The sequence below is a fragment of the Musa acuminata genome, chromosome BXJ2-11, assembly GCF_036884655.1.
Source record: "Musa acuminata AAA Group cultivar baxijiao chromosome BXJ2-11, Cavendish_Baxijiao_AAA, whole genome shotgun sequence".
Taxonomy (NCBI): domain Eukaryota; kingdom Viridiplantae; phylum Streptophyta; class Magnoliopsida; order Zingiberales; family Musaceae; genus Musa; species Musa acuminata.
Window position 1 is genome coordinate 4,767,125 of NC_088348.1, and position 13,687 is coordinate 4,780,811.

Consider the following 13,687-nt stretch of genomic DNA (forward strand, 5'->3'; position numbering starts at 1 on the left):
GCTAAGCGGCCATTTTGGTGCGTACAGCGACGGCAGCTTTGAGCCTTGGATGCAGAGATCGATGCAAGAAAAGCTAGTCGTACCCTATAAGCTGTCACATCCTTAGTCTCGTAATGCACCCGGACACGAGCAGTAGATAGTAGGTGTAAATAGTAGCTAAAACAACTTGCGGATGCGATGAACGACCGACTGTGACGACGTCAAAGGGAAGCATGAGGAGATTCCTAAACATATTGTTCTCATGCGCCTTATGGTGACTTGGGGAATTGACAGCAGTATGTGCATATGGGCCAGTTCAACCCTGGCAAATGTCCCTCTCAGATCACGAATTCTGAAGTAGCACCGCTGCCGCAGCATCAATCTTGTTGTTTTTGTATTACATGTCATCCTGGTGTCAGCTCTATCATTTCTTTGGTAGCCGCATGAACCAGTAGTAGGGCCGCCGCCTGGTACTGCGGGTAGATTGATCGTGGCCTTCAAAACTTGGAACTACTCCAACATCCACGTTGAAGCACACGGATTTTGAATACCGCTATCTGACACGGCTTATAAGACTTAGAAAAGAGTATGTTCACCTGCCTTTTACCAGGTTGCTGCCAATAATCACGTACCTCGTGCTGGAGTGGAATGCTTCTCTGTGTTACTAGTTTTATGATGTTGTTATTCTCCATCTTCCAAATTAAGGTCATCGTCTCGTGGAACCGATAGCCGCCAACAGCAACTACTGCTCCTTGTTGGATCATTGATGACATAGGCTTCTTGCAATAGCTTACTATTTCTCAATTAAGAGTGAAGAATGTTCTAAAGTGTATGTAATCTCGAGCCTGATTGTTAATGAAATCACGGATATATTTATAGCTCAATAATTAAATTCTTCTATTATCGTTACTGTCATCCCAAAATAAACTATTGGAAATTTTAGTTATTTTTAAGATCGAGCTACTTATAAGGGGATGGAAAATATGAACCTTTTTTTGGACTAAAGACCTTGTAAAATAAATGATCTCCACAATCTTTTTATAGCTAAGTCGTAAAGATACACTTGATTTAAACAAGGATAGCTTTTCCACTGTCATCCAATAAAATTAATCCTAATGTTATCACTGATGGATCTGAGAAAAAAACCATTCCATCATTGTTTCACCAACCAGCACTCCATATTCATTGGAGAACACACCATGAACCAAGTCCTGTATGTTGGCCGATACATCAGCTGCCAGCATATGGATGTACTTGTCAAGGTTATTCTTGGTTCCATCTACATGAACACAGAAGACAATTTTCAATGCTCGAGAATGCTTGCTCTGACATGTTGAATTCACGGAAAGAAACTTCAAGCTAACAAGCAGATACATTAGTGGGAAAAACATTCGACTGCTAGCAACAGTATTAAATTGAAGAAAGTTCCAGACAATGACTACTACTTTAAGCACTTGTAGTGGGATATGAACAAAGAAAAGAAAAGAAGAGAAATGATAAGGTGAGTTTTCTGAAGCAAATACCTGATACTAACTAATTATGTGCAAATATAAGAAAAGAGTTATAGTGGGATTGAAACTTATCTTGACAATTAAAAGAGCAAACTACTCTTCTTAGGTTGGGGCCCGTTAACTTTGTTCCCTCCAGGATCCCTCTGCACTACCTGTCTTTTTCCTTCCCAACCCCATCTTATGTAAAATATCAATAAACTACGGAGGCCATTCCTCTAGAAAGGCAAGAGGTTGTCGCCTGGTGAATAGGTCTACTGTTAGCAAATTCAAAGACCAAGGAGGATAGTGTGCTACTGAAATAAGGCAATTCAGCAACGCTAACTCAGAAGATGGTGGTGGAAAGTCCTAGATAGCTCATCTTGAAAGGTGTCATCCTCATTAGTCTTTTTCACTAAAAGATGTTTATCCAAGATATACAATAACAAATTACTCAACCCAAAATCTGACTCAATTCTAAACCTAATGTGGTAATCCAGGCTGCAAAACTATACAAGGAAAATCACTAAATGGTAATCCTTTTTAAGTAAAAAAAAAAGCATTGAAGTAATATACCTTCACTAGTTATAGGTTCATATTTAGGAGGCAAAGCAAGCCAATTCCCCAGGTCATCTTTCATATGACTACGATCTGATGCAAAGCAGCGAAGAAATAGTGGAGCATGAACCACCCGAAAAAGCCTGCACAATGATGGCCCCATATATTTGAGATAGCACTTGAGATGGAAACATTTACTTCAAGAAATATTAAAGCATGGATAAGTAGGTTACGAATAAGTCCTAAATAAGGATAAAATGTGAAACCCATAAAAATAATAATGTAGAATAAAAATGTGTTTATGGAAACCCATCTGGGGTTCATCACCCACCTCTGGCTTAAGCAAGTTGGAGTTAGGCCCAATGAATCACATGCCCTATGCAATCTATACTTTGATTGAGGCATATCTTCTTCCAATTTAGCGTATCTATAGATTTTTAGAAGTTTGTTTAAAATCAATTGGGTTATAAATTTCAATTCTTTAATTCTAGGGAGACTAGGGATTCACTTTTAGTGGGCTTGTTCCTTATGGTAGCTTAAAATGACATTATTGAGGTGTCTCAAGAATGAATTTCTTGTCTGTAGTGATTGTGCCACAATCTAATCCAACTGGTACATGTTATACATGATGACTTCAGATAAAATTACAGTCTATGCTTTTAACCAAGTTTAGATATTGTTTTAATTTACATATGCATATTGTCACACACTGTTTAGTACTTAAGCAATTATCATTGGGTCCAAAAATCTATATTTCTCAACCCTTCAGCTCTTTCTTATTTTTATCTTTATTTTGGAACCTTTCCATCTTCACTTCTGCTTCGGCTGAAACACTAATCCAGCTGTTCAAACTTGGCCAGACCTGCATACCAAGGTCCAACACCATATATACTGCTGAAGGTTTAATGAGGCCAGTGAATCTTCTTTAACATACAAAAAAAGTTACCAGGCATCACACATAAGTCTACAGTGCACTGAATATGCAAGGACGAGATAAGCAAACATAAATGAGCATTAGTACATCTGTGATCCATCTACCTATACAATTTGTATACAGATGCATGTGGGCATGGGCATAAAGTCACAACCATGCATGGTATAAATCTGCTTCCCAGCAGGGATCAACAAGATAACAGCCATCCTGAAGTTATTCAGCGTGCTAAAGGAATCACCTGCTATTTACCAAATTAGGAGAGTACATTGGTTGAATGGCTTCAGAAAAGTACACATTAATGGGAGAAGGAAATGGAAGACTAGAATCCAGATCCCACACCAGATCAAACACCTTGCCTCTTCTACTCTGTGGCTTATCAGGAATTAGAAAAGACCAGTCTTTTGAAGAATTTCAGAAATAAATACATCAAACAATCTGAGTAGGAAATACAAAAATATAGTAACAAAACACTTACAGCATTTACCTGTATGCAGATCACATGATAATCCCACAAGACCAGACCATCATTTCTTATGCTAGCCTTCTGATGCCATAGAGGGACCTTGAGAAGCCATATCAAAGAAGTCCACTTTAGAACTACTTATATCTCCAGTTAAGGTAAAATGGAAATAAGTTAGAGATGTGATGAACAAAGATAGCTAACAATCTAAATGTCAAATGCCGAAGTGTGTTACTTCTAAATTTCAAATAATAATTTCCTCGTATATCAGTTTTTGGAGATTAGATGTACAACTAAGAACATATAAACTGCACATTTTATCTTTTTGCAATAACATAAGACAGATGCATCATCTTATGTCCTACATGACTGTAACAACAATGTAATGGTCAACATAGTGGCATCTAGAGACCATGAAATATAAATTGATAATTATAATATTTAAGTAAAATAAATATCACTATACCAACCTGAACAGGTCAAATTCCTAATCCCACCCAAACTTATTTCAATCATTTAACCCAACTGAGTAACCTGTAATTGACATCCTAGGTCTTCCATTACATGCTCCATGCTAAGTGTTGCTATCACCCTCACTAAATCTATATACATATCATAATGATGTGTTAACATTCCTAAATGGATGGCACCGATATGGTTAACATGGAGACCCATTTGGTATGAAACATGCCTGACACTTGTTTTATGCTGATGTGATAATCAAGTGGCATTGATGTGGCATGTCATAACACAACAAAACATCATGTACCAACTGATATATATCAGTCCAAACAAAATCCACCACTGAACCATATAGCTCAGTATTAATTAGTATTCTTTTTTTGTTCTTTTCAGTGATAACAAATGATACAAACAAATATACCATCAGAGATGCTGGTAATGTACCGGTCTGACAAGGTTTTGAAAATAATATTGGACTGAGATTTAAAACTTTCCCACATATAGTCCATGCTAGCACCAGATTAACATCTTGTTGCTATTATATAGACTAATACATCAACAAATTTGAGTAATTCACTCTTGCGGCTAATCTTTTAAAATACCTAGGTTATGCCTTTCCTAATATAATTTTTTTTTTAAATACTAAGGATAATTTTGTCATAATTTTTTAGATGTGATGTAGGTCACAGAAAGTTTGGGATGATAATAAAGAATAACTCAGGTAGGTTAACTGATATGAAATGAATCTTGAGGAGGCTTGATGAAATTAGGCCTAAAATCAGGTAAGTAAAGTGATATCTTTCCATAATTTCACAAATGAAAAATACGGTTTCCTTTGAACTACTAGTTTGTGAAGGATAGTGACACTCATATAACTTTCTTCTGGCAATATCCAACAGCCACATAATTTCATCAAAAACTTTTCTCATGGCTCCTTTAGCAAAAGCTTTCAGCCCTTTATAAAGCTCAAGGGTAAAGCTCAAAATAGTACTCATTTTAGATATATGTTCATTACTTTAAAAGGGTTGTTAGATAAAAGAAATCAAATTAGCATATTCTCATACTAGGGACTTGGGAACGGATCTCCTACCCAGGGTGTCCTTACCCTCAGACAAATGACTTTTTGTTAGGTCCTCCTTGGCTAATGATCGGCTTGTGGTCGACTGCCATGGAGCGGTATTCTAAGCATCCTCAGATGCTGGATCTAGTGGAGGTGCTTGTGTGAATTAACTCCTTTTTATTTGAAGCACAAAATCAAGGTTTCCACCACAAGCACACTGACGATGGGGAGAGTTTCTTCACCACCTTCTAAACAATGAGCTAAAGGATCAGAAATTTTCTCTTATGCTGCAAGGTGAGAGATAATTATATCAATACTTCTAAGTGTGCATATATATTGGACAAGACCATTTTCTTTGCCTAAAAGGATTACATGAGCAGTTGAGGCCATTTGCAAAAAGACTTCTATGAAATGGTGCTGATGACAAGAGAAAGCTTCCTTTAGTAGCTCAGGGTCAGGTCTGTTAAACTTTGAAATATGCATTTAGGAAATCTTTTACCATATTAGGAACTACAGTTTCTGATGTATTCTAGTGACTATGATTTATTACAGACTTGTTCGTTGTCATACAAAGATGAAATAGAACAATCAAAACAAAATCGACTCTAGAAAGATTTTGTCAGACTAGAACTTTATTACTTAAAAACACTGAAATTTTCTAGCACATCATTATGTCATCTAAAATGCCTCCCTAATGTAAAATGGCCAATATTATAGTAAAGCATTTCATCATTCAGTTAGCATAATAAGATTTGAACAATAACAATTTAAAGGTAAACAAGCAAAATCATAGAAGTATACCATTTTCTCTTCGTTGGATATGAAGACAACAAAAAGATCAGCACCCATTGGATCAGCAGCCCCAACCTCACAAAGTTTCTTACAGAGCAGATATACATTCTCTTCACTATAAAAGAAAAAAAAAACTAAGAATCTTTAACCTGATAATGTTAACTTAAAAAGTTACAGAAACAAGCATATGCATTCAACTTAGAAAGCAACACCATAAACAATACTGTTATGTCTAACACCATAATTGAAGTTAAAATTATCAAAGCCAGTGGACTTTCTTTATCTTGAGCTTTCTAGAAAAGATGAAGAAGGGTTCAAGAACAAAATGAAACAAAACAAGACTTTTGCATGGAAAATCATAATTCCAGTCATTTGATTATCAACAATTATCTGTATTCCAGATATTTAACCTACATTCCAGTCATTTGATTATACCAATACTGTATGTTGATTTGTCCTAGTACCACACTGATCCAGTCACTGACCAACATCGGACCAATGTTTTAAGCCTTGATTGAAAGGATTACAGTACAGAAACAAAAAATATTATAAACCACTAGCGGCATCACAAATTGAGTTATACAATACTGTACCTAGTTCTTCTCTATCTGTCCTCTACTCTTCAAATATCCCTCTCTTTCTCTTTTCCAACAAGAGAGGTCCTTCGCTCAAAGAAAGAAGGCACTTGTAGAAGGCTCTAAGTCCTATTAGCACACCATAAATCTCTAGCTTTGTTTTTCAATTTTCTCCCACAAAATTATACTTTGGCACCTTTCATATTCTAATTCATATGAAACACATGTTCATGTGAATCAAGCTTGCAGCATGTACCCAAAATAAATATTCGATAGGTATTTTTATCAAATAATAAATCTTGGAGGCTTATTAGATGATCACTTCCGTCAAAAGAAGCCACACATTCAAGCCCATAGGAAATATTTGACTAGTTCTGCTTCAAAGTTTTTTTCATGCAGACCATGTCACTTCTTTAATTTACCAACATTGATTTTTTGCAGGACAAAAGGAATCCCACTCCATTTTGCCCCTCATTCTTCCCACCCAAATGCTAAGAGATCTCAAATAAGCAAAGGCATTTATAAAACCAACTTAAAAAGGGTTAACATTCGTAGATGCATATAGAACCAAATTATTAATGCTACAGCACCACAAATACATATGCATACCAGTTCAACACCAATTGCTACACATTGATTCAAGGTCTATGGCCTGACATTTAAACAAAAGTATATGTAAGATGTCGGGCACACAGCATAAACGAACCTAAACTATTTTTAAAAATATTGGTTAGTAGCCTAGTGAATGTTAGTAAAAGTTGTACTAATTAAAGAAACCTGACACCAAATTGGTCAGTTTTGAATTGTCTTACAGTTCACAATGTGCATGAATATCGATATTTGGTTAATATTTGAACCTAAGATTGCTTACAGATTATCTGGACTGACTTCTTCTTTTTCCCCCTACGAGGGTTGCTTTCTCCTAGATTATTGAACTGCCTAGCTACAACTAATTCTCCTTATATACTCAACTGACCCTTTGGGTTATTTAATGATGTCCCCTTCTCTTGTCCAAACATGACTATGCAAGAAATGTCACAAATATTACAGGAATGGCAAAAACTACAGCCAGATCCGTAACTCGACAAGGCTAATTATCACTTGAATAGTTCTGAGCTATTGCTTAGAAGAAATAAACCCAATGTGTAAGCAAAACTGGACAATAATTACTCAAAGAATAGGGGGCTGTGCATGATAAAAGATTGAGCAAGAAAAAAAAACAGAAAAGAAAGACAAAAACTAAGAGATACATAGAGGAGGGAAGGAAGGATACCAGTAGTTAGGGGTGTGAGTGAAGGAAAAGATGTCGAGAGAAGAAGCGCCAGGCACCATCGACGGAGATGGAACAGGGGCGGGTAGGGAGACAGAGGCGGTCTGCGTCGCGCGTTTGCGTCCCTGGATTTCCAAAAGCCCATCGCCATCGGCCATGATCGCCTCGAAGGCTAGCTTTTGACAGAGCCTCAGGGGAGGTAAAGAGAGGATGCGTTCCTTCTATCTTATACCGCCGGTTATATATACAACAATAAAAACCATCTTTGAAAAACCAGGTTATATATGCCATCCAAAAACGTGATGATAAGATTATGCGATCGAGACCGTATGATCGTCCGATCTCAGTCCACAGCTCGCCGGGCGAGTCGGTTCGGAAATTGAACCGGATTTTGAGACTCCCGTCGACTCGCGTTTACCGGGTCGACTCAGTTTCATATAAAAGGTCAAAGAAATGAAAGTCCCGGAGTGCGCCTGGTGCCCTAACGCTTACTTTTCGCCGTCGCCCGAGCCCTTCCACCGCCGCTGCCGCTAGCCGAGCCGCCTTTTCCCGGGTATTATTCTCTCCTCTCCTCCATTCTTGTTCTCTGATCTCCTCCCCAATCTCATTCTCTCCTCTACTCTCCTCACTCTCCTCTTTTCTCTTCTCCTCTCCTTAATTATCTTCGTTTAATATACATATCAAGCTGTTATAATTGCCAATCTAACCATGGGTGATTCGTTTGCTCTGTAAATACCTGCATCCAGAAATTATACAATTATCTAAGCTCACTATTTTTTATGATAGATCACCCTTCCCATCTTTTCGTCTCTAATATGTATATTATATCTTGTGGTCAGCATCTCATTGATTATTGTTTTATTGCATTATATTGTTGAAGGACTAGTTTTATATAAAAATTACTTTAAGGAACAACTTGAAGCAATTATCGTCATTTAATTTGGTTTTAGTTGTATCTATATAATTTATCCTAAAATTGTTCAATTCTCTTACGTAGGGCTCGGGGAGCTTCAGAATCCAGGACAGGCCTAAGTGTGGGCCAAGCTTGATCTGCCGGAGGTAGAAGTGTTGGCAGCCACGCTAGGTGCAACCCTAAGAAGCCAAGGCTTGTTAGAGGGAGGAATTTCTGAGGAAAGATGACGCAGAAGGGGAATATGTTTAAAGGACTGCAGAAGAAGAAATCTATCCCTCCCAGTCGCCATGGCAAAGCTCCTCACACTCGTAAAGGTTGTTCCCCACTTTTTTTCAATTTTGTTTGCTCTCCTTGCTTATAGCTAACTTGGTCTTGACATGATTTAGGTAAGAGGGCAACGAAGCCTTCTAAGGTCACCAAGGAGATGGAAGCTGATCAAGTAAGTTCCCTCCTTTTTCTCCACTTTGGTTATCTTTTGTAGATGTTGTGGTCTCTTCAGTTTCCTTCCCATATTGTAAATGTTTCATGTTGCATTAGCTGTGAATGATGGACTTGATCTCTTTCTGTACCCTGGATTGTGTATTATATCGCTTGTTGTTCTGAATTCTTTATTTTTTGTCTGATCAGTCATATTGTTATTTATTTTAGCATCGGCAAACCTGATTATATCATCTATATTTTATTTTCGTAATTCACACATGCATTTTTCAGTTTGTGGATGTCAGTTTGATGCTTTCCTGGAAAATTTTGTGGATAAGAAGCCATAGAAGTTCCTTTTTTTATTTTTCTATTTGTCGTGAAACATCATGTGTATTGGCATGTGCTTTTTCCTTTTCTAATTTCAATCACCTGATAATCTTACTGGAGGAGGAAATGAAAAGTAGAAATGAAAAAAATTATCTTGCATTTCTGCTTAGATGACTACTCTATTGTCTTCAGCTAGAATTTTTGCACAATTAAATAACTGCTCAGTTTTATATCTATGCGTCAGCCAAGGTTTAAAATTTTCGTTTGATACTGGTGTGGGCATCTGTTGGACCAATATGATGATGGTATACTGGGCCATATGCCGATCATTGATAGTTCTACAATATTTCCTGAAAGTAGTATATGTCCTGTATGTTTGATCTTAAAAAGTTATCACTCCTAAATCTGAACCATTGATAGGTTCTAGAGCCAAAGCATATTGTTAGTTTTGATCAAATCTACTTAGGGATTAGGATGCAGAACAAGCTGTGTCTTGCCTCCATGCAGATCAAAGGATGTGTTGAATCATGATTAAAGTTATGAGGAAGTCACATAGACTTTGATTAGAATCAATAACATCATGGTTTGCTTTGGTCCTTCACAACTTGATCCTTAAAAGGTACATACGGATGATGTTGAGTTAGGGCTTAAGTCTTTAGTTGAATCTACAGTTAAGTTTGAAACAAAGTCAAAGATGAAAATCAAGTTGTTGCCATGCATGAGATAGTATTGCTTGGACCAATGTTTTGGTTAACAAGTTTCATCCATGATCTTTATATTATCTGACTGAGGTTTAGGGTTGTAACAGTTATAGTACATCCCTTGGCTATTGGGTCCAAGTTAGGCATGGTTTGCATTGTAAAAAACATGCTACTTGTAATCGTGTATGACTTCTTTTTCATTCAGGAAAATTGAGGAATGTGGAAACTCCCATTACGAATAGGATTTGAGTCAGGCAGGGTATCCAAATAAAATGACTATCCGTCAATATGCATCTAGTTTGGAAACATAAGAGGTTATGTATATGAGATGGAAGCCTTTAAAGTTTCCCTTTGAAATTACTCCATTTTTCCAGCAATAGATAGGTATTCTTTTGTTCTCTAGTTTAGTTTCTTGGGAGGTCTTTCTCCTCAAATTAGAGAAACATCATGTTAAAGAGGTTCAATTTTATCAAGAACTATCCCCTTGCTGACGCTTGTTGCTTATCATCACTTGCTAATCATAGCCCATAATTTGTCGCAAGCTCTCGGCTTGAGATGGGAAGTACCACATTTTTCATGTTTTTGGCTTATTTTGGTCTCTTAATCAATTGTTTGATTTTACTTAATGCTTCATCAACATGGTGATTGTGTTGATGGCACAACATAGGACAAACCATTACAGTAGTTGGCTAGCACCCCTAGTGCCACCATAACTCAATAATCTTTCCTCGTCAATTCCATTCAACTCAAACCAGTTAGCCATATGAGTTGAGTCAAGGAAATCTTAATTCGTTTGTGGGGATCGGTTGGCTCCATGTACCCTCACTTCCTGCTTTAGCCTGACTTGACTCATTCCTTCCAAGTAGCATTTCTATGAATAGCTCTGAGACACATGTTATACTTTCTTTGTTGTCAAACATGGACTCAACTTTGAGTTTGGTTCTGTTAATTATCAATGATTTTGAGGGTTACAAGTCTAAATCATCATGATATAGATTTAGTTCTTAAAAACGTAATAGATTTGCATTGTTAGATTTTTATTTTATGTGTTTGTATCCGCTTAGAATCTTATCTAGTAAGGGTTTTCTCCCTTGTCAATGATAAGCCCCGGCACCCACTCTTTTGACTACTAAAATTTAGAATTTTTTTTATAGCCATGGGAAATGAATTTGAATTTTTATGTTCCAGTAGCAGTGGAAAGATTTGCAGTAGGCTTGGTTCAGTTTGAGCAAGTTGCTTGATAGCTGGAATTTAGTGTCCAATTACTCCAAAGTTTCATTTTCTTTTCAAATAAAATCTCAGTGTCACGAACTGCTATCATCTCTGTCTTTGGGCCAATTGACATCAACTTCTAATCACCACTGCTTTCTCCATTAGTCAGCTCTCTTCTCTAAAATTTTACATGGGGTAGATTGCACTATGACTAAAATTTAGTGCTTTGATTGTCCTATGAGGGAAAAAAATTATGGTTTCTCTAGCCACAGATTCCCAGCTTTGGTTGGCAAGATGTGATGGTGATGATCAAATTTCATCTTTCTCAGAAAATGTCTCGCTACAAATCCAGCTACTTGTATGTTTAGGAAAGAGGGAGCAGAAAGGGTGTTGTGGGCCCCACTTATAGGCTTTCTAAACCAAGAACTCTTAGGAATTGAACAAAAAAGTGTAGCTGCACTCAGATTTTAATTGCTATCACCCTAAAAATGTTTGCTATTTTAATGCCTTTACATCATTTTGATGGATATCAAACAACTTTTGCATCCAGGAGTTGAGCAAGTTCATAAACCACTGCAATGAGATCAAGGCTGCATCTCTTGCTAGCAAGGAGGGTGGTCAACTTAGTATCCTGAAGCCTGAAACTGATCCCACAACTTCTTCCAAGCCGAAGGACACACAAAAAAATTCAGATGCTTAGGGGAATCGAGGCATATGGGCATGATAGTGATAGTTGCTGCCTGCGTGTTACCATCTCACAGATTGCAGTTTTGTAGTTGAAGATTATTATAATGATACAAGAACCAGTTTATGTGAGAAACTTGTGAGATAATTTTGGTTTTTTAGCACATCCAATGGAACAGTGCATTTATTTGTTACATATTTTACTTTTGCATGGTTTCGACATTTTATGAGACAAATCATCTCCTGCCGATAAGATGCTCCCATTGCTCGAGTAATTGATTCAAGAGTTAAAAAGATATAAAATTGTAGTTTTCTTTTGTCAATTGTTATTTTTCTTATTGATATCAGGACACAGCCTAATCAGAAATAAGGTGGGAATTATTGATTAAGTCCTACCATCTTGTCCCCCAATTTTGATTGGTGTTTACAGAGCTTGTCCGTAATCCACCATGTAACTTGGTCAGTTTCTCTCTCATCCATGCATTGCGGGTCTAATGTATTTGGTCCCATGATTGCTTACAGATGGACATCAAGAAGCCCGTAATGGCAATCATACAAGTGTGGCCCAAGGTTCAAAAGGGATATCAAACAATAAAATTATTGTAACCAGTAGATGATGAAATTATAGGGCACATGCTATTATGCACTTACTGGAACATTGGTCAATTTGCACCGAATTGGACATAGATGAATTATTTTACGGAATAATTCCTAACTGGACATAGGAGTAGGTTACTAAGTAACTTCGTGAAAAATATTCCTAATTACATTAGTAGTTACGTTTAGATGATAAATAAGGAAAAGGTTCTAATTTATTTTGTATTAGGATTCCTAATTACTTGGGTTGGCCAAGCAGCAGGTCGTCTTCTATAAATACTCCCAACCCTCCTCCCAAATCATCAAGGGGAGCAAAAGAGATCTGCGTGCCATCGACAGCCCGGAGAAGCGAGAAGTGGAAGACGGTGGAAAATGGTCGAGAAGGAGAAAGGTATAGAACTCGTGCTGTCGCTTGTCCTTATTATCCATGATGTCTCTTTTTGATTAGTTTGCTGAAACCCAAATCAATCTACTGGCTTGTATCGTTTTGTAATCGATGAGATGTTTCTCTTGGCTTCTTTAATCGTGGTAAAGAAGTTTGACCTAGAATTTTTAATCTGCTATGTAAGTATTGACAATTACCATTGCTTAAGATTAAACTTGAGCAAGATGTGATGCCCCATGTTAGAGTTTAATAATGTTAGTGAGATTTGCATAAACACAGTTATTAATGTAAGTTATTTTCTTTGTTTTTTTTTTTTCTCCGGCGGATGCTGAAACTTGTTTGCGTTCAGATACTGTAAGTTAGAGTTTCGTTAAACCTCATAAATTCTCGTTTTCTGATTTGTTAACCATTATATTCCTACAATGTATCACTGTCATGCTTGCATGCACACCAATGCTAATTATAATAACTTCTCTGCTATGGTATCTATGAGAATGTAATAAATAAAGTCACTTAGAATACTTTGTTTTCATATATTTGTTTAAAGTGCACACCTACTTCGGCATATATCTCTAAAAATCATATGTAGGATATTGGTATGAGTATGATATGTTACTAATTCTTTTGTCTTTTTCCAGTCGCTTTAGGAAGTAACCATTTATGTTTTTTGACTTAGAATGAATTAAAGACACTTTAAACAAGACATAGAGTCTATGTTATTCCCAAACAATTGCAACCTAAGTTTGTGCTGTCAAAGGGTATCTCACATCACTATATGCTTGCTTTAACATTTAGGTCACATTAGATGTGGACTGGGATAAATACGATTTACTAATCCTGTAGCTCAATCTATTATATTTGAACTCATAGA

General features: G+C 36.9%; 2 protein-coding genes across 4 annotated transcripts; one reads left to right on the plus strand and one right to left on the minus strand.

The window, feature by feature from the left end:
* Nucleotides 1–954: 954 nt before the first annotated feature.
* On the minus strand, nucleotides 955–7,809 carry LOC135582027 (protein N-terminal glutamine amidohydrolase-like). 3 transcript variants are annotated; one of them, XM_065131259.1, is made up of 6 exons: nucleotides 7,581–7,809; nucleotides 5,742–5,847; nucleotides 3,443–3,520; nucleotides 3,197–3,324; nucleotides 2,043–2,167; nucleotides 955–1,258 (listed from the first exon to the last, which is right to left on the minus strand). In XM_065131259.1, exons 1-6 carry the CDS (start codon nucleotides 7,733–7,735, stop codon nucleotides 1,101–1,103), a joined length of 750 nt encoding a protein of 249 aa, XP_064987331.1. In that variant the 5' UTR covers nucleotides 7,736–7,809; the 3' UTR covers nucleotides 955–1,100. The 3 variants fall into 3 exon arrangements, with proteins under 3 accessions (XP_064987331.1, XP_064987330.1, XP_064987332.1); XM_065131258.1 differs by having other exon boundaries at nucleotides 3,434–3,520; XM_065131260.1 differs by lacking the exon at nucleotides 955–1,258 and adding an exon at nucleotides 1,280–1,728 and having other exon boundaries at nucleotides 3,434–3,520.
* A 179-nt stretch (nucleotides 7,810–7,988) lies between these two features.
* LOC135627805 (uncharacterized) lies at nucleotides 7,989–12,030 on the plus strand. The gene is made up of 4 exons (XM_065134134.1): nucleotides 7,989–8,130; nucleotides 8,575–8,804; nucleotides 8,877–8,929; nucleotides 11,701–12,030. The coding sequence occupies exons 2-4, from the start codon at nucleotides 8,714–8,716 to the stop codon at nucleotides 11,848–11,850; spliced, it is 294 nt and encodes a 97-aa protein (XP_064990206.1). The 5' UTR covers nucleotides 7,989–8,130; nucleotides 8,575–8,713; the 3' UTR covers nucleotides 11,851–12,030.
* The last annotated feature ends 1,657 nt before the right edge of the window (nucleotides 12,031–13,687 follow it).

Coding starts and splice junctions, on each gene's coding strand:
- LOC135582027 (XM_065131258.1), bottom strand. CDS start 7,735: ATGGCCGATGGCGATGGGCTTTTGGAAATCCAGGGACGCAAACGCGCG. Junction 5,848..7,580: donor ACTCACACCCCTAACTACTG/GTATCCTTCCTT, acceptor TTTCTTTTATAG/TGAAGAGAATGTATATCTGC. Junction 1,259..2,042: donor TGAACCTATAACTAGTGAAG/GTATATTACTTC, acceptor GTGTTCATGTAG/ATGGAACCAAGAATAACCTT.
- LOC135627805 (XM_065134134.1), top strand. CDS start 8,714: ATGACGCAGAAGGGGAATATGTTTAAAGGACTGCAGAAGAAGAAATCT. Junction 8,805..8,876: donor AGCTCCTCACACTCGTAAAG/GTTGTTCCCCAC, acceptor GACATGATTTAG/GTAAGAGGGCAACGAAGCCT. Junction 8,930..11,700: donor AGGAGATGGAAGCTGATCAA/GTAAGTTCCCTC, acceptor TTTTGCATCCAG/GAGTTGAGCAAGTTCATAAA.